Below are 25,199 nucleotides of genomic sequence, written 5' to 3'. Positions count from 1 at the left end.
ACCCAGTTGAAAACTGAGTTGCACCTCTACCTATTTATTTCGACATCACTCATGAATTCAAATCGAATCAATCCAAGCAAAGGGATATTCATTCATCAGAGAATTGAAATATCATTCTAAGCTATAACTGAACTTAAATATTTTGAAGCTATGGATAGAGAAATGGTAACGAAGCTTGGAACATCTTTGGCGGTGCCTTCAGTGCAAGAGCTAGCAAAGCAACCAATCACCAAAGTTCCTGAACAATATGTTCGTCCAAACCAAGAGCCTCCAGTTATATCTAACACAATCTCATTATCACAAGTTCCAGTCATTGATTTCAATAAATTGTTGTCTGATGATGGAACTGAACTAGAGAAGCTTGACCATGCATGCAAAGAATGGGGTTTCTTCCAGGTTTGGGCTATTATTATTATTTCCTTAATTTATTATTGTTTGCACAAGTTAAAAAAGAATGTCGAGCTCATAGTAGTTGACATCCTTATTTAAGTGGAACCAAAGTACAGTTTAGTCCAAATTAGTTAGGAACAAAATAATATTACATTTTATGTACAACTCCATGTTACACATGATTAAAATTAGGAGACAAAAAATTACCAAATGCATGTAGTTGAAACTTGAAACTTAAACTTTACTTACAGAAGTTCCTCCCCAACATTGATTCGGGCTTCAGAATCAATTGTAGAAGAGTTTCTAAACATGCACTCATTCCATTATTAGAATATAATTAGAACCTATTCCTCCTCATAGTTGCTACAAGTACAACAACTCCCTCCCCCCTGTATACACATCTATTTCATCAAGGAATTAAATTTTATCTACTTTTTAATCTTGGAATTTTGGTCAGCTGATAAATCATGGAGTGAACTCTTCATTGGTGGAAGATATGAAGATGGATGTTCAAAAGTTCTTCAATCTTTCAGTGGAAGAGAAGAAAGTATTTTCGCAGAAACCAGGGGAGATGGAGGGACTTGGCCAAATGTTTATTGCATCGGAGGAAACCAAATTAGAATGGGCAGATTTATTGCTTATTGTCACTCTTCCACCAAACATAAGAAATCCTCACTTGTTTCCTAATCTTCCACAGCCATTCAGGTTAATTATCTCCCTCCCTATTACTTATACTTACAATATCATTCATTTCATATGAAATTAACAAGAACAAAAAATTTCATTGCAGAGATAATCTAGAGAGGTATGCCTTGGAACTGAAAAATCTCTATGTCACAATCCTGGAGTTTATGACAAAGGCTCTAAAGATTCAACCAAGTGAAGTGCCAGAGCTATTTGAAGAGGGAAGTCAAGCAATGAGGATGAATTACTACCCTCCATGTCCCCAGCCAGAAAAAGTTATTGGACTCAATTCTCATTCTGATAATTCTATTCTAACCCTCCTTCTCCAAGTTAATGAAAATGTAGGCCTTGAAATAAGAAAAGATGGAATGTGGATTCCTATTAAACCTCTTTTGAATGCTTTTGTCATTAACGTCGGAGACGTGTTGGAGGTAACTACTACAAAACCATTGACAATCATTTTTCTTTCATGTCACATAAGTAATTTTACAACAAATTAAGTATTTTGATTTTAAGGGTTTTTTCACACATATCCTAAATGTTTTGGCAGATAATGACTAATGGTATTTACCGAAGCATCGAACATCGAGCGACAGTGAACGCGAAGAAGGAGAGGATTTCCATTGCCACATTTCAGAGTCCTAGACTGAACGCATTTATAGGTCCAGCACCAAGCCTTGTTACACCTGAAAGACCTGCAATGTTCAATAGAATCAGTGTAGAAGATTTCTACAAAGGATACTTTTCAGAGATGCTACAAGGGAAATCACACATTAATGTCTTGAGGATTCAAAATGAGTGATGATGAAAGTATTTGATGGGCTTCCATGGGATGGAAAAATAAAATTAGAACATAGGAAATAATCATGTCACAAGTGATGGTTTGTGTACACTGTACAATGAAGTCACCTGTAGGCTGGGATGGAAAAATAACATTAGAACATACGAAATAATCATGTCACATGTGATGGTTTGTGCACAATAAAGTCATCATGTAAGTCATTTCAATGAATAAAGTTACATTCAGCACTTATTTAATGTGTTTTTGAACTATTTTTCATTAGCTGATATGAGACATAGCTGTGTCCTCCATGTCAAGAATAATTGGCTTGATGCCTTCTCTGATTCTATTCTCTTCTATATACAATACAATTACATTTACAAGCAATAATGACTAATTAACCCTAATTCCTAATTTGCACAACCTAAATTAGGAAGTCTAATTCTGTACATTCAAATAGGAATATTCTTGATTCTATTTCCTAATTTCTCAAACATAAAATAGGAAACAATCATTAATTGCAGATATCCTCATTGACATCCCCCCTCAAATTGATGCGGTTTGTCAAGAAGCATCAATTTGCTAAGAAGAAACTGGTGACGGGCACGAGGAACCGCTATAGTGAAGATATCTGCAAGCTGAAGCTGCGAGGAGACATGAGGAAGAGAGATAACATGATCATCAAGAGCCTCACGAATGGAGTGACAATCCACTTCAATATGCTTAGTGCGCTCATGAAAAACTGGATTAGTAGCAATCTGAATAGCGCTTGTGTTGTCAGCATGGAGAGGCGTAGCATTGATTTGAGGGAATCTGAGTTCAGCCAATAAACCACGAAGCCAAGTTATTTCAGAGCAAGCAGTGGACATAGCTCGATATTCAGACTCAGTGGATGACTTGGAAACGCGGGCTTGCTTTTTGCTCTTCCAAGAAATTAAGGCCGGACCAAGGAACATGCACCAACCGGACACCGACCTTCGTGTATCAGCACAACCTGCCCAATCAGCATCACTATAGGCAAGCAAAGTAAGAGATGTACTGGCCGGAAAAAACAATCCTCGATAAGACGTTCCTTTCAAATAGCGAATGATGCGACGAACAGCAGCCAAGTGAAGATGACGAGGAGTGTGCATGAATTGACTAACTTGTTGTACTGCAAAGGAAATATCTGGACGTGTAATAGTCAAATAGTTAAGACTTCCCACCAATTGACGATACAATAAAGGATCAGGCAAAAGATCACCCTCATCACGATGATATTTGACATTAACTTCAAGAGGAGTATCCACAGGGACAGCAGATTGAAGACCAGCCAAAGAAACTAAGTCCTCAGTATACTTGTGCTGATTGAGAAAAATACCTTTGGAGTCAGAATGAACCTCAAGCCCCAAGAAATAGTGAAGATACCCAAGATCCTTCATGTGAAAGGAAGCTTGAAGCTGCTGTTTAAGTAGTTGTATGGACGCTTGATCAGAGCCAGTAATGATCATGTCATCAACATAAATGAGAAGAAGAACAATACCAGCGGACGTGTGATGAATGAATAAGGAGGAATCATATTGGCTCTGAGAAAAAGAGAATCCAAGAAGGGTAGACCGAAATTTCTCAAACCATGCCCGAGGAGCCTGCCGCAAGCCATATAAAGAACGCTTGAGTTTGCACACGCCTTCAGAGGAAGAAAACAAGCCTGGAGGAGGTTTCATAAAAATATCTTCTGCTAAATCACCATGAAGAAATGCATTCTTCACATCCATTTGATATAGGGACCAACCGTTAGAGGCAGCAATAGAAAGGATTGTGCGGACAGTGGTCATCTTTGCCACAGGTGCAAAGGTCTCATCATAATCCACCCCGTATTCTTGTTTGTTACCCAAAGCAACCAACCGGGCCTTATAACGATTGAGAGAACCATCAGAATTTAACTTCACAAAGTACACCCATTTGCAACCAATGGGTTTAACACCAAGAGGGCAAGGGACTATGTCCCAAGTGAAATTCTCCTGAAGTGCTTGTAGCTCATCTTGCATGGCCTTTACCCAACGCATGTCCTTAACAGCCTGCGAATAACATGTGGGAATAGGTATACTAGATAAAGTAGCAGTAAGAGAAGTAGGCTCCCATCCATACCTATCAGGTGTTCGATGCAGGCGAGTGGATCGACGCAGGGTAACTGGTGCTGGTTCAGGCGGAGGATCAGCATCGGGAGGGGGCAAAGTAGGAGGTCGTCTAGTATACACCTGTCCAGGTTTAAAACGTTCTATAGGACGAGGAACATCAGCAAAGGTATGAAGAGGAACAAAACTGTTAGAATCAGAAGGAAAACATGGAAAATAATATTGATAATCAAAGAAAACCACATTTCTAGAAATGCGCATGCGTTGAGCAATGACATCATAACACAAAAATCCCTTTTGATTAGGAGAATAACCCATAAAGGCACACTGCACAGATTGCGCGCCGAGTTTATGACGCTCTAGAGGTGGCAAGTGCACAAAGCAGACACACCCAAACGTGTGAAGGTCATCATAACTTGGCTGTGTGTTGTAGAGACGAAAGAAAGGAGAATCAAAAGCCAAAACCTGTGATGGGAGGCGGTTGATCAAGTATACAGCCGCAGACAAAGCTTCAACCAAGAATTGAGAAGAAACAGAGGCTTGAAGCAGTAATGTTCGGGTAACATCAAGCAAGTGCCGATTTTTGCGTTCTGCAACGCCATTTTGCTGCGGCGTATATGGACAAGAACGTTGTGAAAGAATCCCCTTCTGCCGCAAGTACTCTTGAAAGTTGTGAGAAATATATTCCCCACCAGAATCAGTACGCAAAACCTTGATACCTGTGTCAAACTGAGTCTCTATATATGCCAAAAACTGTTTAAACATACAAAAGACATCAGATTTAGAGCGGAGAAAATAGATCCATGTAAACCGGCTATAGTCATCAATAAAGGTTACAAAGTATTTATACTTTGCATGAGACAAGACCGGTGACATACCCCAAACATCACTATGAATAAGATCAAAACATTTAGTGGCACGATGAGCTATAGAGGGAAAGGGAAGAGTCTTGCTTTTAGCAAGTTTGCACACAGAACAATCAAATGCAGAATTAGGAATAACAATTTTATTACTCAACAATCCAGATTTCAATAAATGAGCTAAAACAACTGAGTTTGGGTGACCCAATTTTCTATGCCAGTCCTCATACTTATTTGGGACACCATTACAAGCAAAAGACAAAATATTCGACAGAGAAAACTGGAGAGGAAATAGTCTGCCCACTTTAGGCCCCCTTGCGATCACTTTCCCCGACGCCTGATCCTGCACAGAACAACCATCACGAGAGAAATTAACATTACAATTGTTATCGACCAATTGTCCAACGGAAATCAAATTGGAAACAAGCCCTGGGGAAACAAACACATCTCGAAAGGAGGAATTGATGTCTCCAACAGCAGAAATAGAAAGAGTATTACCATCAGCAATTTGGATATTTTGGGTGCCATGATAAGTGTGAACATTGTGCAATTTTTCAAGGGAACCAGTCATGTGGTTAGAGGCCCCAGAATCAACAAACCAAGGTTGAGATGTAGGTTTGGACTTACCTTGAAGGCCCAAGGCAGAAAGAGCTGCGAGTACCATTTGTTGTACGGCCTCGGGAGTCAAGGAAGCAGCACTAGAAGTTGTAGGAGCAGAAGTCTGGTCCATAGAAGTTGTAGTGGCGTGTAAGGCATGCAACGGCTTCCGCGGGGGTCGAGTTGGGCAATCTGCGAGGATGTGACCCTGTTGCTTACAATAGTTGCAAAATTTCTTACTGCAATTCCGAGCAAGATGACCAAATTGCTTGCAAGAAAAGCATTGAACTTGGCGCATATCACGACCTTTGCCTTTACTTTGGGCAGCGTAGGCAACAGAGACAGGATCAGCAACAAAGTCATCACGGGATAAGGTCAGAAGACGCTGCTCTTCTCGAAGTAATTCTGCAAGACACACGTCCAAGGAAGGGGCTGGATTCCTGTTCAGCAAAGCAGCACGCACAGCTTCAAATTCAGGTCGAAGCTTCATGAGAAATTGGTCCCGTTGGCTAATCTGATAAACTTTTTGGACAGCAGTGAGTGAATCTTTAGAAACATCAGCGTGTAAGATAGCTGAATGATCAGCCCAAAGAGTAAGGAACCCGGAGTAATAGTCCTGAATAGAGAGATTTCCCTGACGATAGTTAGCAATGTCGAGCTCCAACTGGAACCGTTTGGCAACATTGTCCTGATTGTAAATACGCTTCAGATAGTCCCACATATCTTTAGCAGTAGAGAAAGCACGTAAGTTGTTGATCATGTGAGGTTCAACAGAAGCCAGAATCCAGGTTATAACTTGGGCGTCCTTTGTTTGCCACGCCGCCAATGCCGTTTTCTCTGCCGGAGCAGTGGACTGAGCTACATGATCGTCCCAAAGGCCTTTCCCTTTCACGAACATTTGGAACTGAAACTCCCAAGCGCCATAATTTTTGCCCGTAAAGCGGACACAGAAGTTTTCAAAAGTCTTTTCGGAAGCCATGAGGAGCAAAGCAAACTGACCAGAAACAAGATAGCACAAAAAAAACATCAACGTTCCAGAAACAGAACAGCAAGAAAAGAAACAGAGCAGCGAACCAGGAATAAAAGCAACGAACCAGGATGGGCTACAGCAGCACAACACGAACCAGAATCAGAGCAACGAACCAGAGAGCCAAGATGAACCACGAAGGAGGCACGATGTTGATACGGATAGAAGAAGCAAGAGCGTGTCGCTCTTAGCACACAAGGAAACGGCACAAGAGAAGTGAGAAGACTCGTGATACCATGTCAAGAATAATTGGCTTGATGCCTTCTCTGATTCTATTCTCTTCTATATATAATACAATTACATTTACAAGCAATAATGACTAATTAACCCTAATTCTTAATTTGCACAACCTAAATTAGGAAGTCTAATTCTGTACATTCAAATAGGAATATTCTTGATTCTATTTCCTAATTTCTCAAACATAAAATAGGAAACAATCATTGCAGATATCCTCATTGACACTCCAAATCTCAATAGTTTAACCAAATCTCATAAGTTACATACTCAAACAAGTTATAAACATAATGCATCTGTACACCATTTACAGTTACAGTACCTTAGACAAAGTCTCTTATGTTTTACTGATGCCACCAGTAGTAGAGAAGTTAAGCCACATGCCCAAACAGAAAACTTAATTAACATGAAAGTAGAGCAGTAGCTATAACAGCTTGAGCACATAAGCATTTACTTGAAAGGAAAACAGGTAATTAACATTTAATTTGGTACCTTCAAAGGTCAAGCTCATTTTCTCATCCACCTTGAATCTGATTCTTCCTGATCCATTACTCTCTTTTTCACTTGAGATTTACATTGATTTTCACTTGTAGTTTGAATGAACCATTAGCATTTTCCTCCGCGAGTAGGTACTGAGGTGTTATGATTCAGAGTATTGCTCCTCCATAGCTCGTAAATTTAAGTCTTTCTTCTCCCAAGCTTGTAATTCTTTCGTTTCTCTCTTTCTTAGTTCAGTTAAGTTACAAACATAGTTATTCTTTCAGTGCAGTTATATTGAACACTTTCTGACTTAACCAATCTCTTATTTATTAAAAGGTATATTGTATCCCCTGTTTTGAGATCTTGCTGAGTTTCTGGTTTAATTTACATCCTGATGAACAAAATAGGTCGCTCTTTATTGTCATCATGGTTTATAGCTTCCAAGCCAACCATGTCAATTATTGGAACATTACACATTAGCTACCCACACATGTGGTGTAACTATTTCTAGAGTACACAAATTTCATTTTTCCATCAACACAATACTACCAATTTTAGCATTTACCAGTCTCATTCTCGATCCTCATCGCATCAAGCAATGCCTTTCCTTTCAGTTGACGTGAAAAGAATACTCTGTAGTAATCTTCCACAGCTACTGTTTTAAACAATGCTGGCCTTTCCAGAGTAACAAGGCTTGGTGTTGGACCAATAACTTTATTAATAAGAGGCCTGTGAAATGAGGCAATGGAAATCCTCTCTTTCTCCGAGTTAATTGTTGCTCGATGTTCAATACTTCGATAAATTCCATTGGTCAATATCTGCAAAACAAAGGCGAGGACAAAAAATCTTAAGTATCAAAGTGTATTATTTTTTCTTGTTTTTATCAGTTATTAAGGCATCGACGCTGACTTTACCTCCATAATGTTTCCGACATTGATGACAAAAGCATTGGAGAGGGGTGTAACAGGAACCCATTTCCCATCTTTTCTTATTTGGAGGCCTTCTGTTTCATTGACTTGGAGAAGAATGGTTAAGGCATCAGCATCAGTATGAGGATTTATTCCAATCACATTTTCAGGTTGGGGACATGGAGGGTAGTAATTCCACCTCATTGTTTGAGATACAACATCAAATAGCTTCAGCACTTCATTTGGTTCCATCTCAAGAGCTTTTTCCATACTGTTAATCATTGTATTGAAAACTCTTTCCAGCTCTAAACAATAGCTCTCTAAATCATCTCTACAATATTACAAAACAACATTTGTTAGATTCATTTACCTGCACAATCAGTCAAGCTGTTGTAATTAAGAGGGAAAAAAACCTGAGTGGTTGAGGGATGTTTGGAAACAAGCGAGGATTCCTTGCATATGATGGAAGAGTATTGATGAAGAATAAGTCTGCCCAATCTAACTTTTGATCCTCAGATACAACAAACAATTGCCCAAACCCCTCCATATCTTCTGGCGTTTGCCAAAATTTCTTCTTCTGTTCCATTGGAAGACCAAAGAAGTCTTGAACACCTATCTTCACATTTTCCACCAATGAAGGCTTGACTCCATGATTAATCAGCTATAATGATTTCCAATATAGAAATTACATAAAGCTAGTGAAAAAGTAGCTTAATTTATTCACTAGTGAAAAAATATTATTGTTTAAATTAACCTGGAAGAATGTCAGCAACATTCACTTTAGCACTCTCTTTCCAACACTCTCTCATTGATCGGTTAAAATTCATGTGGGATCGACTAAAAATATGGACTACACTTCCAAATTAGCGAGACCCACATGACTTTCAACCAATCAATAAGAAAGTATTGAAAATAAAGTGTTAAAGTGAGTGTTATTGATACTCCTATGGTAATAGTTCAAATTAACCTGGAAGAAACCCCATTCTTTACAAGCAGAGTGTAGATTATCTAGCTCAGTTGCATCTTCAGATAACAATTTATTTAGGTCAATGATTGGGACTTGTAGTGAAGTGGTTGTGCTAGCTGCAACATTAATAGGGTCTTGATTTGGACGAAGATATTGCTCTGGAACTTTGATCATGTGTTGCTTTGCAAGCTCCTGGACTGAAGGCACCAATAGAGAGGTTCCAGGCTCGGACATTTTTCTTAACAGTGAATAATAAGTCAGTTGATTACAGCAAAATATGAAGAAAAAGCAAAAAGGGCAAAACCAGTATGCATCAAAATCTGTACTAAAACATCATGAATCTAATTAACACCTTTTTACCACAACACAAATCTCTATCATGTTCAAAATTTGTAGAGGAGATAGTGACAGATACAGTTTGGCAATTTCAAGACCCTAGTTTCATTTGCATTAATCAAGAAGCAATGTCTATAAATTGCTAAAAAACAGATTCATGAGGGAGTGGACAAGGGTAATAGTAGCTAGCTAGTGAGATAGAAGTTCTTACCTTGTCTCTGATGAAGTTGAAGATAGCTGCTACAATATTGATGTTGAGATAGCAGTTTAAGTAGAACACTATGTTAGAGGGAGAGACAAGTTTGACTGAAGAAATTTCTGCTATAAAGCAGAAAATAAGGACAAGGAAGAGGAAATAAAGAAAAACACGTTTCTTTTTTTTTTATTCCTTACTACAATAGTTTCAGCATTCAACACCCTCAACACGCCACTTTTTCTCTTCCCAACACTCCACATCACCTTCTCTCTCCCGTTCAACACTTCATTCAACTTTTACCCACTCCAATGGTTTTTCATTCAACACCCTACCCCCTACCCCACCACTTTTTTATTTCATATTTTGATTTAATTTTATATTTTTCTTTTTATGATTTCATAAAATTAAAATTTTTGATAAATATTAAATTAAATAAACTATTATCGATTTAATTTAATTTAATGTTTTTTTTATTTTTTTAAATTAAATTAAATTAACGTAATATTTTTTTAACGTAAATTAAATTAAAACACTTAACAATTTAATATTTTTTTTAAAAAATATACACAATAATTTATTTTATTTTATTAACTTCAAATGGAAGAAAAGAAACTAAGCACACAATAATATATTTTGGTAGTTGGAAAATTGATTTGGATGTTGATAATTGTTGGGATTTTGGTAGTTGGAAAACTGATTTGGATGTTGATAATAGTTAGGATTTTGGTTGCTAAATGAATTAGAAGAATTCTGGGTGTTGAAATGGTAATTGTTGGGATCCATTTCAAAGCAAAGGGGATAATAGAAAGATAATAAGATGAATAAGATGATGGAAAACTTGGTTTTTTTTTCTGTTTCCAAATCAAACGAACCTAGTCTCTATTTATAGAGAAAAAAAATCATGAATTTTGGTAAAAAAAATTATATTTTTAAAATTTTTTTTTGAATGAAATAATTGAGTTGGAAAGATTAGGATAAACGAAAATCACTCGGACCAATCAAACAATGCCATGTGTCCCACTGCAGCGCCTCACTCTCTCCTCTGACGCGTGTGTGGCACGCGCCTGGCGGTGCCCAACCAGGGCGTGCCACGCGTCCCACCTGCAGCGCCCACGGGTCCCACATGCAGCCCACCTGACACGTTACGCGCCTTGTCGGCGTGTGTGTCACGCGCCTGTCGGTCACCAACCAGGGCGTGCCACGTGGCTCCGGATGCAGGTTTAAGCTGTGTTGAATTTTTTCAACTTCTCTCTCCCCCTGTCAACTTTCAACACTTGTTTTAAACACCATTGCACACACATTTCAACATTAAACATATCAACTTCAACACCATTGTAGATGGTCTTACTTCAGGTTTTATCTTTGGATGGTGCTATAAAGAATGATTTGTTATGGTAGACTTACGTTATATCTCTTAAAAAAAAGACTATGTTTTTTAGTGGGTCCATGATAAACTCTTACAAAATAAGTTGTAGGTAAGAGTCTTAAGTTTAATTGTTTAAAAAAAAGTCTTAAGTTTAATTAATTTTCAAGTTGATCCTATTTATTTAACCTATTTTTCTGTTTTCTGTCACTAATAAATAAATTTTTCTCTCTTTCTATAATAAATTTTAATTTTTATCATTGAATTGAAAAGACATTTGTGCCCGTGATGCAGCAATGGATTTAGATGATTTTGTTTGCTCAGACATTGGCAAGCTACAATTTGAACAAGCTCCAAAAGATTCGGTTCACCGTTCACATCTTCACGAGTGCAAATATGTATACAATTTTTTTTAGTTTAATTCCTATGCATCGTTGGTGTAAAGTTTTTTTACACCTTAACCAATCAGATTTCAAAAATGTGAGAAAATCTCACTTTTTATCAAAGTACTGCATTTTTAGAATCTATTTACCATTATAATATTTTTTTTAGACAAATGTTAGTTGTTACTTGTTAGTGATATTAGAGCAACTCCAACCCTGGTTTCTTAACCCAGCTGGAGTTGCTAAGAAACGTTTCTTATTTTGTGGCTGCATTGGAGTTTGCCTACTAGGCAGTTTTGGTTTCTCTGCTTTTTGGTTTCTTAGATTAAAATAATATTAACTTCTCTCACTTGAATCAACTGAATTCAGAGGGAAAAACAACAGAAGATGAAATAAGAACAAAAACTCCAGAACAGAAGATGAAATTATAACCGAATAATTATAGAAGATGAAATTTATAACCAAAACTCAACACTGTATAGAAATTTTTTGAACAGAAGCAGAAATTTTTACATGAGTAAAAAGGAGAAAAAAAAAACATAAACTTGAGTCTTGGGTCTTGACTGTAGAATGACGGTGATGGAAGGACATAAGCTCTGATCCGGTCGTTTTGCTCCGATCTGGAAGGGAGATGAGAGGGTTTCAGAAGAAGAGTAACAAGAACAGAAGAATAGCAACAAAATCAACACTGACATACCTCTGATCGCCTCAGTTTGCCTTGCATGTGTGAAAAGGAACCTCCTTTGCAAGATTGAAGACCTTCAGAGGTTGAAAAACAGGGGTGGTGACGGCCGGAGATGGTTGGATCGTGGTGGGTTGGGGCTCTGATGGTGGAACCGAGGCGGGTTGTGCTAGAGAGAGCGAGGGGGTGAGAGAGAGAAAGAGAGGAGGGAGAGGGGTTGAGATGGTCAGAGAAGGGTGGAGGTCGCCGGAGATTACAGAGGAAGGTGAGTGTTGACGGCTAGGGTTTGAAGCCGGGAAAGAAGAAAAGTTTATATAGGTGGTGACCGGTTCAACCGTTTATCCAGCCGTTAGGACTAGCTCTAGACCGGTTTTGACCGGCTAGGGCCGGTTTTTTGGTCATTTGGGCCCTTTTTGACCGGTTATTTTGCCATTTGGGCTGCTCTGATCAGCCCACTTTTAAAAAAAAATTCCATCCCAATTATTAATATTTAATTATAGTATTAAGGAAATTAAAAGAAAATAATTAAATTTTAAATCTAAATTGGGTGAAAATAAATATTATAAATTTATGTTGTGTGGTGGGACACGGGTGTGACCCTTCAAATAATAATTTAAGAAACCATAGGTTGGAGCAAAATCTGCTTCAGTTCCTTAAGAGCAACTCTAATGGCAAAGTTTCTTATTTGGTTTCTTACACACTATTCAGCACTATTTTGCACTATTCTTGTAGGCCCGCATTAACACATCAGACTTCAGAAACTACTAAGGAACTAAAGCAAATTTTGCTCCAACCCATGGTTTCTTAAATTACTATTTGAAGGGTCCCACCATAAATATTAATTAATATTTATAGGAATTTAATTTAAAATTAATTTTACTTATTATTTAAAACAATTAAATTTAAATATCAGCATATTAACTTAAAAATAAAAAAACTTATAAAAAAAAGAAAAACCGGTCAATTCATGCCCAAACGGGCAAAAAACCGGTTCTAGCCGGTCTAAACCGGTCTGAACCGGTCAATAACGGTGTGATGACCGGCTCAGCCGGTCACCCACTATATATTCTATCTTTTCCTCTCTCACTCTCCATTCATCCCCAAAACCCTAGTCGTTCTCTTCTTCTTCCTCTGTTCTTCTGCAATCCTTCTTCCCTTCCTCTCTCCCTCACCTTCTCCTGACTTCTGGGTTCACTTCCTCTCTCCCTCACTTCTTCTCTGTATTCGCTCCTCTTCTTCTGCCACAAACCCGCCCCCAACCGGCCACCACCGCCACCAAACAGCCACAACCCGCCATCCCTGTCACTTCCCTTCATCAACTTCAGCAGATCGGGGCAAAGGTGGTTCCTTTTCCACTTGATCGGAGGAAAGGAGGTCCATTTTCACACATGCACTGCAAGATTGGATTGGAGCTTCCATGGTTTTTTTTTTCTCTGTAAAAAATTGACTTTTGTGTTCTCTGTAATATTCAAAAAATCAATGATAATTTTTTTTTTTCAATTTCATGTCTTCCTACTATGTTCTGCATTTTTGTGTTGGATTCAATTTCATCTTCTACCCTTTATCTTCATTATGTTGTTTTCCCACTGAAATCAGTTGGGTTTTGGTGAGAGAAAATAATAATTTTTAATGCTAAGAAACAAAAAAGTAGAGTTCCTTGTGCAAGGAACTCTGCAGTGTTGCTAAGATCTCAAAAGTGCCAACTAGGCATACTCCAATGCTGCAAAAAATAAGAAACGGTTTCTTAGCATCTCCACCTGGTCTAAGAAACGAGCGTTGGAGATGCTCTAAGAGTTCCTTAAGGCTGATGTGTCAGTACGGGCCCACAGAAATAGTGTTGAATAGTGTGTAAGAAACCAAATAAGAAACTTTGGCATTGGAGTTGCTCTTATAGTAAATTAGTTTTTTTTTCCAGATTTGAACTCTTAACCTTTAATGTGTTTTTGAACTATTTTTCATTAGCTTATTGAGACATAGGTGTGTTCTCCAAATCTCAATAGTTTAACAAAAACTCATAAGTTACAAACTCAACAAGTTATTTTATTTTATTTTTGTCAAACTCAACAAGTTATAAACATGATGAATTAGGGTGTTAAGGTGCCCACTAGGTGGGCAAGTTTATTTTTGGTCCACCCATGGACTTTTAGTAATTTACAATAGATAGATAAAAATATAAAAAAAAACTTAAACCCTAAAAGCATGGCAGAAAAATCTGGGTTAGATCTAATCCTTCTCATCCTCCTCCTCCTCACGCTCCCTCCGCCGCCGGCCACCGCACAGCTACCAAACGTGCTCTTTAGACTCAAGTTCGACAAGTCCATGGCCATTGTCTTCGTGATCCTGGTAGTCGTGTTCTTCATGCTGGGCTTCCTCTCCATCTAAATGCGCTAGTGCACAGAGCGTGGGATAAGAGGGCGACTCGACCTCGCGTTCCCCATCGGCGGCAGCAACTGGCGCCACCGCGGACTCGACCCGGAGATCATCGATTCCTTCCCCACCTTCGTTTACTCCGCCGTGAAGGGCCTCAAAATCGGAAGGGCCACGCTGGAATGCGTCGTTTGCCTCAACGAGTTCGGCGACCATGAAACGCTGCGTTCGATTCCGAAGTGCAGCCACGTTTTCCACGCCGAATGCGTCGATGCTTGGCTGGTGAACCACTCTACCTGACCCGTTTGCAGTTACAGTACCTTAGACAAAGTCTCTTATGTTTTACAGATTCCACCAGTGTTAAGCTACATGCCAAAAACAGAAAACTCAATTAACATGAAAGTAGAGCAGTAGCTAAAACAACTTGAGCACATAAACATTTCCTTGAAAGAAAAAACTGGTAAGTAACATTTAATTTGTTACCCCCTCATGTCACTATTATATCACTATTATAAAGCAAAAATCAACTTTTTAGATTCATTGAATAAATGATACGATCATTAATTGTGACCACATACATCATTTATTCAATGAATCTAAAAAGCTATTTTTTACTTATAATAATGACCGGAGGGTGTAACTTCAAAGTTCAAGCTCATTTTCTCATTCACCTTGAATCTGATTCTTCCTGATCCATTACTCTCTATTAAGTAAATACTCTCTTTTTCACTTGAGATTTACATTGATTTTCGCCTGTAGTTTGAATGAACCCTAAGCATTTTCCTCCGCTTGTAGGTACTAAGGTGTTGCGATTAGAGTATTGCTCCTCCATAGCTCGTGAACCTAAGTCTTTCTCCTCTAAAGCTTGCAAATCTTTCGTTTCTCTCTTGCTTAGTTCAGTTAAGTCACAATCATAGTTATTATTTCAGTGCAGTTATCTTGAAAACTTTCTGACTGAACCAATCTCTTATTTATTAGAAGGTATATTGTATCCCCTGTTTTGAGATCTTTCTGAGTTTCTGGTTTAATTTACATCCTGATGAACAAAATAGGTTGCTCTTTATTGTCATCATGGTTTATAGCTTCCAAGCCAACCATGCCATGATTATCAAATAATTGGTGGCATTATTGTAACATTACACATTAGCTACCCCCAGATGTGGTGTAACTATTTCTAGAGTACACAAATTTCATTTTTCCATCAACACAATACTACCAACTTTAGCATTTACCAGTCTCATTCTCGATCCTCATAGCATTAAGCAATGTTTTCCCTTTCAGTTGGCGTGAAAAGAATACCCTGTAGAAATCTTCCACAGCTATTGTTTTAAACAATGCTGGCCTTTCCGGAGTAACAAGGCTTGGTGTTGGACCAATAACTTTGTTCATAAGAGGCCTGTGAAATGAGGCAATGGAAATCCTCTCTTTCTCCGAGTTAATTGTTGCTCGATGTTCAATACTTCGATAAATTCCATTGGTCAATATCTGCAAAACCAAGGCGAGGACAAAAAATCTTAAGTATCAAAGTGTATTATTTTTTTCTTGTTTTTATCAGTTATTAAGGCATTGACACTGAATTTACCTCCATAATGTCTCCTACATTGATGACAAAAGCATTGGAGAGGGGTGTAACAGGAACCCATTTCCCATCTTTTCTTATTTGGAGGCCTTCTGTTTCATTGACTTGGAGAAGTAAGGTTAAGACACCAGCATCAGTATGAGGATTTATTCCAATCACATTTTCAGGTTGGGGACATGGAGGGTAGTAATTCCACCTCATTGTTTGAGATACAACATCAAATAGCTTCAGCACTTCATTTGGTTCCATCTCAAGAGCTTTTTCCATACAGTTAATCATTGTATTGAAAACTCTTTCCAGCTCTAAACAATAGCTCTCTAAATTTTCTCTACGATATTACAAAACAACATTTGTCAGATTCATTTACCTGCACAATCAATTGCCCAATCAAGAGGAAAAAAAAACCTGAGTGGTTGAGGAATGTTTGGAAACAAGCGAGGATTCCTTGCATATGATGGAAGAGTATTGATGAAGAATAAATCTGCCCAATCTAACTTTTGATCCTCAGATACAACAAACAATTGCCCAAACCCCTCAATATCTTCTGGCGTTTGCCAAAATTTCTTCTTCTGTTCCATTGGAAGACCAAAGAATTCTTGAACACCTATCTTCACATTTTCCACCAATGAAGGCTTGACTCCATGATTAATCAGCTATAATTGATTTCCAATATAGAAATTACATAAAGCTAGTGTAAAAGTAGCTCAATTTATTCACTAATGAAAAAATATTATTGTTTAATTTAACCTCGAAGAATGTCAGCAACATTCACTTTAGTGCTCTCTTTCGAACACTCTCTCACTGATCGGTTAATATTCATGTGGGATCGACTAAAAATATGGGCTCCACTTCCAAATTAGGGAGACCCACATACTTTTCAAGTTTCAACCAATCAATAAGAAAGTGTTGAAGTGAGTGTTGTTGATACTCCTCTGGTAATAGTTCAAATTAACCTGGAAGAAACCCCATTCTTTACAAGCAGAGTTTAGCTTATCTAGCTCAATTGCATCTTCAGATAACAATTTATTTAGGTCAATGATTGGGACTTGTAGTGAAGTGGTTGTGCTGGGTGCAACATTAATAGGTTCTTGATTTGGATGAAGATATTGCTCTGGAACTTTGATCATGTGTTGCTTTGCAAGCTCCTGGACTGAAGGCACCAATAGAGAGGTTCCAGGCTCGGACATTTTTCCTACAGTGAATGATATGTCTGTTGAAGAAAAAGCAAAAAGGGCAAAACAAAACCAGTATGCATCAAAATCTGTACTAAAACATCATGAATCTAATTAACACCTTTTTATTATCACAACACAAATCTCTATCATGTTCAAAATTTGAAGAGGGGATAGTGACAGATACAGTTTTGCAATTTCAAGACTCTAATTTCATTTGCTCTATCAAGAAGTAATGTCTATAAATTGCAGAAAAACAGATTCTTGAGGAAATGGACAAGGGTAATAGCTAGCTAGTGAGATAGAAGTTCTTACCTTGTCTCTGATGAAGTTTGAAGTTAGCTGCTACAATATTGAGTTGAGATAGCAGTTTAAGTAGAACACTATGTTAGAGGGAGTACATGTTTGAGTGAAGAAAATTCTGCTATAAAAAGGAAAATGAGGACGGTATTGTCAAGGAATAGGAAATAAAAAAAACACGTTTCTTTTCGGCAACTCCTTAAGCACCTCGCCCAAAGTTTTATCTCTGCGTGGTGCTATAGAGAATGATTTGTTAAGATAGCGTATTCACTTTATATAATTTCAAATTTTAAGCTCTAGAGGAAATTAATCTAATAACTACGGCATGTACATGTTTCTTAGTGGGTTCATGATAGACGAACCACCATATAAGTAGTATGTGAAACTCTTAAGTTCAATGAATTTTGAAGTTAATCTCTGTTTATTTCCCCTATTTTCCTGTCACTAATTAATAAATTTTTGTCTTTTTTTAAAATAAAATTTAATTTTTGTCATTGAATAAAAAGACATTTCTGCCACGTGATGCAGCAATGGATTTAGATGATTTTGTTTGTTACATGGGTAAACTACAATTTGAACAAACTCCAAAAAGATTCGGTTCACGAGGGCAAAATGTATCCAAACATTGCATTAGGTAAGGAATAATGTTTCATTCACGCCTCTTTTGGAAATGGAATGAGTGGAATGAAGAGAGATAGGAAGAAAATGAAAAGTAAGAGAGAGAAAGTATGAGATGTGATAGATAATAAGAGGAGAGGGATTGAAATAAAAATAGATGGAAATGAAGTGTTTTAAAAATAAGGTGTGTATAAATCATCATTGTTGATTTGTTGTTATGTGAGTAGTCTCACAAGTTGATGTAGTTTTTTATATATTACTCCTTAACATGACAGCTTAATGGACAAGAAAATGGGACATACAAAATTGTTTCATCATTCATGGTAGAACTTTACGATAATGGGATTCACTATTTTCTTTCTGTTCCTCATTGCAACTTAAGGTTGGGTAAAAATGACACGGAAAGAGCGGAAAATGATAAAGGTTAAAGTATATCACGTATTATCCAAAAGAATGTTTATTGATTTTTAATCTATGGAAATATTCATTGTTATACATTTGAATTCTTATCATTAAGTTTTGCTTATAAAACTCATAGAATTATGACTCACTCTTCCTACTTAGTGTTTTTTATTTGATTTGACATTGCATGACCTGTCAATTTACACAAATCATGTCATTTAGACACATAAGCAAAAACTTAATGACAATGATTGAGTTGTGTAAGTTGGTGAATCTTACGGTGTCAAATTAGATTAAAACTCTATGGTGAGTCATCATTATGTGAGTTACGTAAGCAAAACTTAACAATAAGGGATAAAACATAAAACACTATATTTTTAGGGACTAAAAATTAAGAAATGTTTTTTTGGGACTAAAACCAACATGTCATATTTTGGGGACCAATTACATATTTAAGCCTTTTTTAATTGGGCGGTTCGTCTGTCATGATAAATGAATCTTACCTACTACTACTAGTCAAAAACGTGTTTTCTTTCCTTCTTATATCTTCCTTATTTTCCTGTTTTATAGCAGAATTTTCTTCATTCAAACATGTCACTCCCTAGCTTCTAAGATAGTGCTATGCTATATGCTATCTCAAAAACATTGGAGAAGCAATCTTCAATTTTAGCGGAGACAAGGTAAGAACTATCTCACTAGCTATAAAGTATAACCCTAGTTCACTCTCAGGAATCTATTTCTTTAATTTGCTGTTTATTGACATTTCTGGTTATGGATACTGGTTTTGTTCTTTTTACCTTTTTTTCCTATTTTGATCAAACTGCTGTAATCAACTGATGTATCATTCACTAAGATCAGTTTCTATGCTTTTGTTGCTTCCATTCAAGTTTAAAGATTTAGTGTTAGATATTTATAGAAGGATTGCTGTGCAAGTGTTTTTCCAGGGGATTTATCAATTTTGGATAAGGATCTCATGGGAAATTTCTCTCATGTTCCCTCATTTTGAATTTTTTGTGTCTATCTCTTTTTTCATATGTATGTATCAAATAGGTAAAGGTTGGACCCTTAAAATGTTTATCAACAAAGAGATCTATACAAGATCTCAACATGAGAGGAATTTCATACGTAACTTGTCTCATTCATCATGATGTGTAAAATGAATTATTGGTTATGATCTTTTACTTCTATCACTTTGCATGTCCTCTGGTTCAGTGTCTGGACTCTGGAAGAGATTTGTTGCAATCACATTATGAAAGTTTTCAGAGCCTTTATTATGAGTTTAATTTAAAACTGCAGGGTAACTCTTTGTTTCATTGTCATTTTCAATCATGTGAATGTGATGATACATTATTTAAGAAATTTGACTATATATGTTATTGATATATTAAACTCCTTAAAGCATATTGTAGAACTAGTTTTCACAACAATAGTCCATTGAAATTAAAATCCTTTATATGATTTGAAGTATATGCAGTTGCTAATACGATTTGTTGAAAAAAGTTGAAGGATCTTCTACATTGTTTGAAGCAAGAGGATATACTTCAGTTAAAGAAAATGTCCAAACCTGCAACCTCTCTATTGGTGTCTTCGGTCCAAGAGCTTGCAAAGCAACACATGATTGAAGTTCCAGAGCAATATCTTCATCCAAATCAAGAACCTATTAATGTTGTACCTAACACAACCTCTTCATCACAAGTCCCAGTCATTGACCTTGATAAATTGTTATCTGAAGATGGAACTGAGCTAAAGAAGCTAGACGCTGCATGTAAAGAATGGGGTTTCTTCCAGGTTGATCTGAACTATTACTACTCCTTTCTAACGTTTTTCACTTGTAAAGCGTTCATTAAATCCAAGAGTTCACATTAATTGTTAAAATGAAATACAGAGTAAAAATGAAACTGTGCATAAGCTGAATTAGAGTTTGTACTTTCACTTAGGAACATTAATTTTAATTCACCTAGAATTTTGTTTTACTAATACATTAGTGCACATATATACTATAAATGCTCTCTGTGAAGTACATAAATTTAATTCTGCTGATTAATCATGGAGTCAATCATGGAGCTTTATAAATTTTCTATAACAATATCAATTACAGCTGATTAATCATGGAGTCAAGTCTTCATTGGTGGAAAATGTGAAGATAGGTGTTCAAGCGTTCTTAACTCTTCCTATGGAAGAGAAGAAGAAATTTTGGCGAACCCCAGAAGATATGCAAGGGTTCGGTCAATTGTTTGTTCAAGCTGAGGATAAAAAGCTAGATTGGGCAGATTCATTCTTCATCACAACTCTTCCCTCAAATGCAAGGAATCCTCGCTTGTTTCCAAATGTACCTCAACCACTCAGGTTTTTCTCTCGCCATCTCTCAATAATGCTATATGTGACGAAGGAAGTTGTTCAACCAAAATCATAGGGGTAGTTGGTGATAACTACTTCTTCTTGCATTCCTGACAGTAACTTTTAGTACTTTACCACTCAGAATTTGTTGATAGCCATTTGCTTTCCTCTTAATTACAACAGATTGAGTGATTATGTAGGTAACTCTAACAAATGTTGTTTCTTATTGTAGAGATAATTTAGAGGCTTATTATTTAGAACTGAGAAGAGTTTTCATTACAATCATTAGCCATATGGAAAAAGCTCTTGAGATTGAACCAAATGAAGTGCTCAAGTTATTTGATGATATATATCAAACAACGAGGTGGAATTACTATCCTCCATGTCCCCAGCCTGAAAATGTGATTGGATTAAATCCTCATTCTGATGCTCCTGCCTTAACCATTCTTCTCCAAGTTAATGAAACCGAAGGCCTCCAAATAAGAAAAGATGGGAAATGGATTCCCGTTACACCCCTCTCCAATGCTTTTGTCATCAACGTCGGAGACATTTTGGAGGTAATTGATAGAAAATCTTTCATAACCCAAGAGTAATTTCTTTCACTTCTATCCATCATGATTTTGGCTTTACTGTGGCTTTGCAGATACTGACCAATGGAATTTATCAAAGTGTTGAACATAGAGCAACCATTAACTCAGAGAAAGAGAGGATTTCTATTGCCACATTTCACAGGCCTCTTATGAACAAAGTTATTGGTCCAACACCAAGCCTTGTTACACCAGAGAGGCCGGCGTCGTTTAAAAGAATAGTTGTGGAAGATTACTACAGAACATTCTTTTCACGCAAGCTACATGGAAAATCATTGCTTGATGTTATGAGGATTGAAAATGAGACTGGTTAATGCTAAAGTTACTAGTATTGTGTAGATAGAAATTTAAATATGTATACTCTGGAAATAGTTACACCACAATTTGTGTTCCGCCTTTTATCAATTCTCTCAAATGTAATGTTGATGGTGTTGCGAAAGGATCCCGCGACTAGTTTCGTGATATAAATGGGGTGGTGTTACGTGTTAGGATGCTTCTCTAAGAATTTGGGAGTGGCTTGGGGTGGTGTTAACCCCATGACATTTGTTTGGTAAGCGCTTATTCATAAGCCATTTTTAAAAGCTTTCTTGAAATAAATTCAAAATTGTTCAAGGTGGTATATATTCTTCCCACACGGCACTTGGGTGGCTGCTAAGCTTGGATAAAGATCAAGTTATGCATGGTCGAGTATTTACTATACGAGATCCTTTATGAGGTTGGGATGTTCTTGGCGCATTGGTGATGGTCCTTAGATAAATATTTGACATGATAAATGGCAACCTTCGGACATTGAAACCTTGTTGCAACTTCATCATTTTTATCTTGAGATTTTTTCATAGGTCGACTTACTTTTACCTAATTTGCGGATGTGGAATAGGGAGTTGTTGTTTGACGTTTTTAATCCCATTCTTGCCTCCTACATTGTCGCGTTGCCTCTTCATTGGAGATATCCCGTTGATGAATTGATCTGAGCTCACTCTAATGATGGTTCCTATAGCATAAATTCGAGTTATGGCTTTTTTACGAACAAGGCAATGTCAAGGTTCTCCTTCGATTTCTGCACTCGAGCTCTTTCCCAAGTGCTTTTAGTCTAAATTTCTGGAAATTTAAGGGTGCATCTTGTTGTACACAGTTGATTTGGAAGATTTGTATCAGAGCTCTTCCGGCGTGAGATCATCTTTTACATAGGGGGATGCAAGTTGAAACCTATGCTTGGTGTGCACGTTGGTTCCTAAGTCGGATTTACATGCTTTGTTGTCGTATCTCAATTTTCAACAAGTGTGGTTTGCGTCCCCTCAGACATTGCAAGAAAAACGCAAAAATGCGTCGGCCAAAAACCGATGCTAACAAGCAAAAAACCGATGCTAACAAGCAAAAAACCGATGCTATGATCAATTTAGAGTCGACATCGAGTCGAACGTTAAGAGGGTTGAAGCACACGCGTAGAGTCAGCCAAGTAGCCACCATTAATTCTTTGCGCCCGTGAAGCCCTAGGCCAATACAAGCCGTCGAAGACGACGGTCGACGCAAACTGATAAAGGTTAGAGTGACCAGCGTTATTCAGAGTCAGCTTATACGACCGACTATAATAGATTCGACCACGCTAATGTGAAACGTCAATGCACAATTGATAGTGTCACACATCACTTTATCACAATTAATAGGCCCTAAATTGACTACTCTCGATCAGGCCAAACATTACCCCTAACTTAAAGTTACTATACTAGCTAGTATCGATCTCCAAATTTAAAGTAGTGTGTGACTTGCTCGAAAACACAAATTTAAGGTTATGAAAAGTGCGAACAAATAATGTACGTTAACACCATTCAGTCAGAGTACAATGCACCAACGAGACAATGAGTCACTCTTGCAAGTTTTTTTTTTTAGGGAAATGTTAATTGTTATAAATGTTACTCCATCCGGTCCTATTTATAAGCATGAAAGAGAAGAAAAATCTTGGTCATTTTTATAAGAACCAAATGAAAGTTTGAGCTATATTAATTATTTTTTTCCAATGATGCTCTTATTAATTCTAACTTGTAGAATGTGTCTCATTAATTATTCTCTCTCTTTCTCACTTTCCAACACGAATAACAAAGGGTAATTTTGGAAGTTTATTTTGATTCATGACAAATTTAATGCATTTTATCTAGTTTTACTATATTTCTTAAACTATGTGAATTTTTTTTTGTTGCTTATAAATAGGACCGGAGGGAATAAATTAATCTATCATCCGTGTTCGAACCCGAGACCCTTCACGCTTTATCTCATGCAACCATTATGTCTCTAACTGTTATCACTTGAGCTATCATTCAAGGACACTCAAGTAATTTTCGCCTTTAAATACCTTTCATTCTCATTCACTCCATAATATCCAACCTTATCCACCATTGTCCTCGTGTAGTGAATTGCTGTAGATGGATGTTGAAAGGTCAGTCAAAGGGTCAATTAAAGCTGCGAATTTCATGTACCGACTTCTAGATCTAGGGATTAAAAAAACAGTATATTAAAAAAGAATTCAAGATACAAGTTACAAAATAATAATATTGATTATTTTATTTTTATGGCAGAAATATTCTTGCATTTTGACCTTTAATTAGACTAAATTGGTCCAGATTTGGAGTTTTTAAATCACCATACCAATTAAACATATGTTTGTTTTGGGGTTAGTACAGTTTTTCTGACTTTTGCTTTTGAACTTGAACCAATTCGCTATCAGTGGTCAAATTCAGAAATTAAAGAATTATTTTGAAATTTGCACTAGATTTATTCTAAAAACTTGTAAAAAACTATTAAAAAAATCTAGAAACTCCATATAATCCAATATCTCTAAAAAAACAAAATATTATATAATCCATATAATATTCCAACATAAATAAACTAAAATCAACATACAAACTTAAAATGATGGCTACAAGATAAAAGTGAATTGGTAAATGTGTTATGGTGTAAGACTTAAATGAGTAAATTTAACTTATGTAATGAGCTAAAACTCTTTGGGTTGAATGATAAACATAAGTATTTTTTTAAAAGAAACGAAATTATATTAAGTAATAACAGCACCCAATACATCCGTTTGAACAATCATACGCTAATTTTGTAACAAAATCAGCCCGCTTGATTGCCAGTTCTTCTAACAACAGCTAAAGAAAAACGCTCAAAATACGGAACTAAAAGCTTACAATCACGTAAAATAGACGCAAAATAAGAAACATCCTGACCTAAGTTGTGCCAAGCATTAACCAAAACTTGGCAATCAGATTCAAAAAATGACTCTCTTGAGCCCAAGATCAATCGCCTTCTGGATTGCCCACCTAAAGCAAATGGTTTCTACCATGAGAGAGGAGGAAGCACACGACACAAGTCCACAACCCACTGCCAATAGAGAACCCTCTCCATCTCTTACAACGAACCCAAAACCAGCGCCACGAACACCATCAAAAGCTGCATCAAAATTCAGCTTAAGCAACCCAACACCCGTCGGAACCCACAACTGTCCCCTAGAGGGGAAGATCCCGAAGCTGGACCAGTAGACCGCACCAAGGCCGGAGGAGCTAGCTATCAGCTGTTGACAGCGTTGCAGTATCCATGGAATCTCAGCTCTCACCCCGTCAAAAAGCCACTGGTTACTCCTCTCCCAAACTGCTGCAAGACCCGTGAACAAGGATTGCAAAGCCTCAACAGGGACTTGATTCTGGTATGAATTGAGAGCATCAAATCTGAAGCTCAAAGGAGAGGCAAACCAGAAAGGAACAACGTGGCAGCACCCGAAAAATGCATGGAACAAAGTCTCTGTCTCCACCTCGCATACATGGCATAGAGAATCAATTTCCAT

General features: G+C 37.2%; 5 protein-coding genes and 1 long non-coding RNA gene across 10 annotated transcripts; 3 read left to right on the top strand and 3 right to left on the bottom strand.

Annotated features, from left to right (window-relative positions):
• The first annotated feature begins 150 nt into the window (after positions 1-150).
• Positions 151-1,876, top strand: LOC130739684 (oxoglutarate-dependent flavonoid 7-O-demethylase 1-like). Its single transcript, XM_057592060.1, has 4 exons — positions 151-396; positions 848-1,095; positions 1,181-1,505; positions 1,625-1,876. Exons 1-4 carry the CDS (start codon positions 151-153, stop codon positions 1,874-1,876), a joined length of 1,071 nt encoding a protein of 356 aa, XP_057448043.1.
• Positions 1,877-7,562: 5,686 nt separating this feature from the next.
• LOC130739678 (protein SRG1-like) lies at positions 7,563-9,718 on the bottom strand. The gene is made up of 5 exons (XM_057592050.1): positions 9,590-9,718; positions 9,043-9,280; positions 8,489-8,736; positions 8,082-8,406; positions 7,563-7,985 (listed from the first exon to the last, which is right to left on the bottom strand). Exons 2-5 carry the CDS (start codon positions 9,274-9,276, stop codon positions 7,722-7,724), a joined length of 1,071 nt encoding a protein of 356 aa, XP_057448033.1. The 5' UTR covers positions 9,277-9,280; positions 9,590-9,718; the 3' UTR covers positions 7,563-7,721.
• Positions 9,719-14,021: 4,303 nt separating this feature from the next.
• On the bottom strand, positions 14,022-17,746 carry LOC130739679 (protein SRG1-like). 3 transcript variants are annotated; one of them, XM_057592053.1, is made up of 6 exons: positions 17,436-17,746; positions 16,902-17,158; positions 16,354-16,601; positions 15,952-16,276; positions 15,602-15,854; positions 14,022-14,734 (listed from the first exon to the last, which is right to left on the bottom strand). In XM_057592053.1, the coding sequence occupies exons 2-6, from the start codon at positions 17,133-17,135 to the stop codon at positions 14,730-14,732; spliced, it is 1,065 nt and encodes a 354-aa protein (XP_057448036.1). In that variant the 5' UTR covers positions 17,136-17,158; positions 17,436-17,746; the 3' UTR covers positions 14,022-14,729. The 3 variants fall into 3 exon arrangements, with proteins under 3 accessions (XP_057448036.1, XP_057448034.1, XP_057448035.1); XM_057592051.1 differs by lacking the exon at positions 14,022-14,734 and having other exon boundaries at positions 15,410-15,854; XM_057592052.1 differs by lacking the exon at positions 14,022-14,734 and having other exon boundaries at positions 15,410-15,854; positions 16,902-17,140; positions 17,436-17,741.
• On the top strand, positions 14,695-15,302 carry LOC130739686 (uncharacterized). Its single transcript, XR_009019939.1, has 2 exons — positions 14,695-14,829; positions 15,165-15,302. It is a non-coding gene; the product is annotated as an uncharacterized LOC130739686 (long non-coding RNA).
• Positions 17,747-18,961: 1,215 nt separating the features above from the next.
• LOC130739683 (protein SRG1-like) lies at positions 18,962-21,983 on the top strand. Of its 3 annotated transcripts, none has more exons than XM_057592057.1 (5): positions 18,962-19,120; positions 19,941-20,228; positions 20,539-20,786; positions 21,010-21,334; positions 21,421-21,983. In XM_057592057.1, exons 2-5 carry the CDS (start codon positions 19,995-19,997, stop codon positions 21,676-21,678), a joined length of 1,065 nt encoding a protein of 354 aa, XP_057448040.1. In that variant the 5' UTR covers positions 18,962-19,120; positions 19,941-19,994; the 3' UTR covers positions 21,679-21,983. The 3 variants fall into 3 exon arrangements, with proteins under 3 accessions (XP_057448040.1, XP_057448041.1, XP_057448042.1); XM_057592058.1 differs by having other exon boundaries at positions 18,968-19,120; positions 19,906-20,228; XM_057592059.1 differs by having other exon boundaries at positions 18,986-19,120; positions 19,915-20,228.
• A 2,643-nt stretch (positions 21,984-24,626) lies between these two features.
• On the bottom strand, positions 24,627-25,199 carry LOC130737047 (uncharacterized). The gene has a single exon (XM_057588817.1). The coding sequence runs from the start codon at positions 25,197-25,199 to the stop codon at positions 24,627-24,629; it is 573 nt and encodes a 190-aa protein (XP_057444800.1).

Source organism: Lotus japonicus, chromosome 2, assembly GCF_012489685.1.
Source record: "Lotus japonicus ecotype B-129 chromosome 2, LjGifu_v1.2".
Classification (NCBI taxonomy): Eukaryota; Viridiplantae; Streptophyta; class Magnoliopsida; order Fabales; family Fabaceae; genus Lotus; species Lotus japonicus.
This window is presented reverse-complemented; position numbering and strand designations above follow the sequence as displayed.

Bases quoted from the DNA above. Each gene is read 5' to 3' on its own strand.
- LOC130739684 (XM_057592060.1), top strand. From the start codon at position 151: ATGGATAGAGAAATGGTAACGAAGCTTGGAACATCTTTGGCGGTGCCT. The intron at 397-847 runs GTTTGGGCTATT...AATTTTGGTCAG, and splicing joins AAGAATGGGGTTTCTTCCAG to CTGATAAATCATGGAGTGAA. The intron at 1,506-1,624 runs GTAACTACTACA...ATGTTTTGGCAG, and splicing joins ACGTCGGAGACGTGTTGGAG to ATAATGACTAATGGTATTTA.
- LOC130739678 (XM_057592050.1), bottom strand. From the start codon at position 9,276: ATGTCCGAGCCTGGAACCTCTCTATTGGTGCCTTCAGTCCAGGAGCTT. The intron at 8,737-9,042 runs GTTAATTTGAAC...AAATCATTATAG, and splicing joins AAGAATGGGGTTTCTTCCAG to CTGATTAATCATGGAGTCAA. The intron at 7,986-8,081 runs GTAAAGTCAGCG...TTTGTTTTGCAG, and splicing joins ATGTCGGAAACATTATGGAG to ATATTGACCAATGGAATTTA.
- LOC130739679 (XM_057592051.1), bottom strand. From the start codon at position 17,135: ATGTCCGAGCCTGGAACCTCTCTATTGGTGCCTTCAGTCCAGGAGCTT. The intron at 16,602-16,901 runs GTTAATTTGAAC...AATCAATTATAG, and splicing joins AAGAATGGGGTTTCTTCCAG to CTGATTAATCATGGAGTCAA. The intron at 16,277-16,353 runs GTTTTTTTTTCC...GTAATATCGTAG, and splicing joins AACATTCCTCAACCACTCAG to AGAAAATTTAGAGAGCTATT.
- LOC130739683 (XM_057592057.1), top strand. From the start codon at position 19,995: ATGTCCAAACCTGCAACCTCTCTATTGGTGTCTTCGGTCCAAGAGCTT. The intron at 20,229-20,538 runs GTTGATCTGAAC...TATCAATTACAG, and splicing joins AAGAATGGGGTTTCTTCCAG to CTGATTAATCATGGAGTCAA. The intron at 21,335-21,420 runs GTAATTGATAGA...GTGGCTTTGCAG, and splicing joins ACGTCGGAGACATTTTGGAG to ATACTGACCAATGGAATTTA.
- LOC130737047 (XM_057588817.1), bottom strand. From the start codon at position 25,199: ATGGAAATTGATTCTCTATGCCATGTATGCGAGGTGGAGACAGAGACT.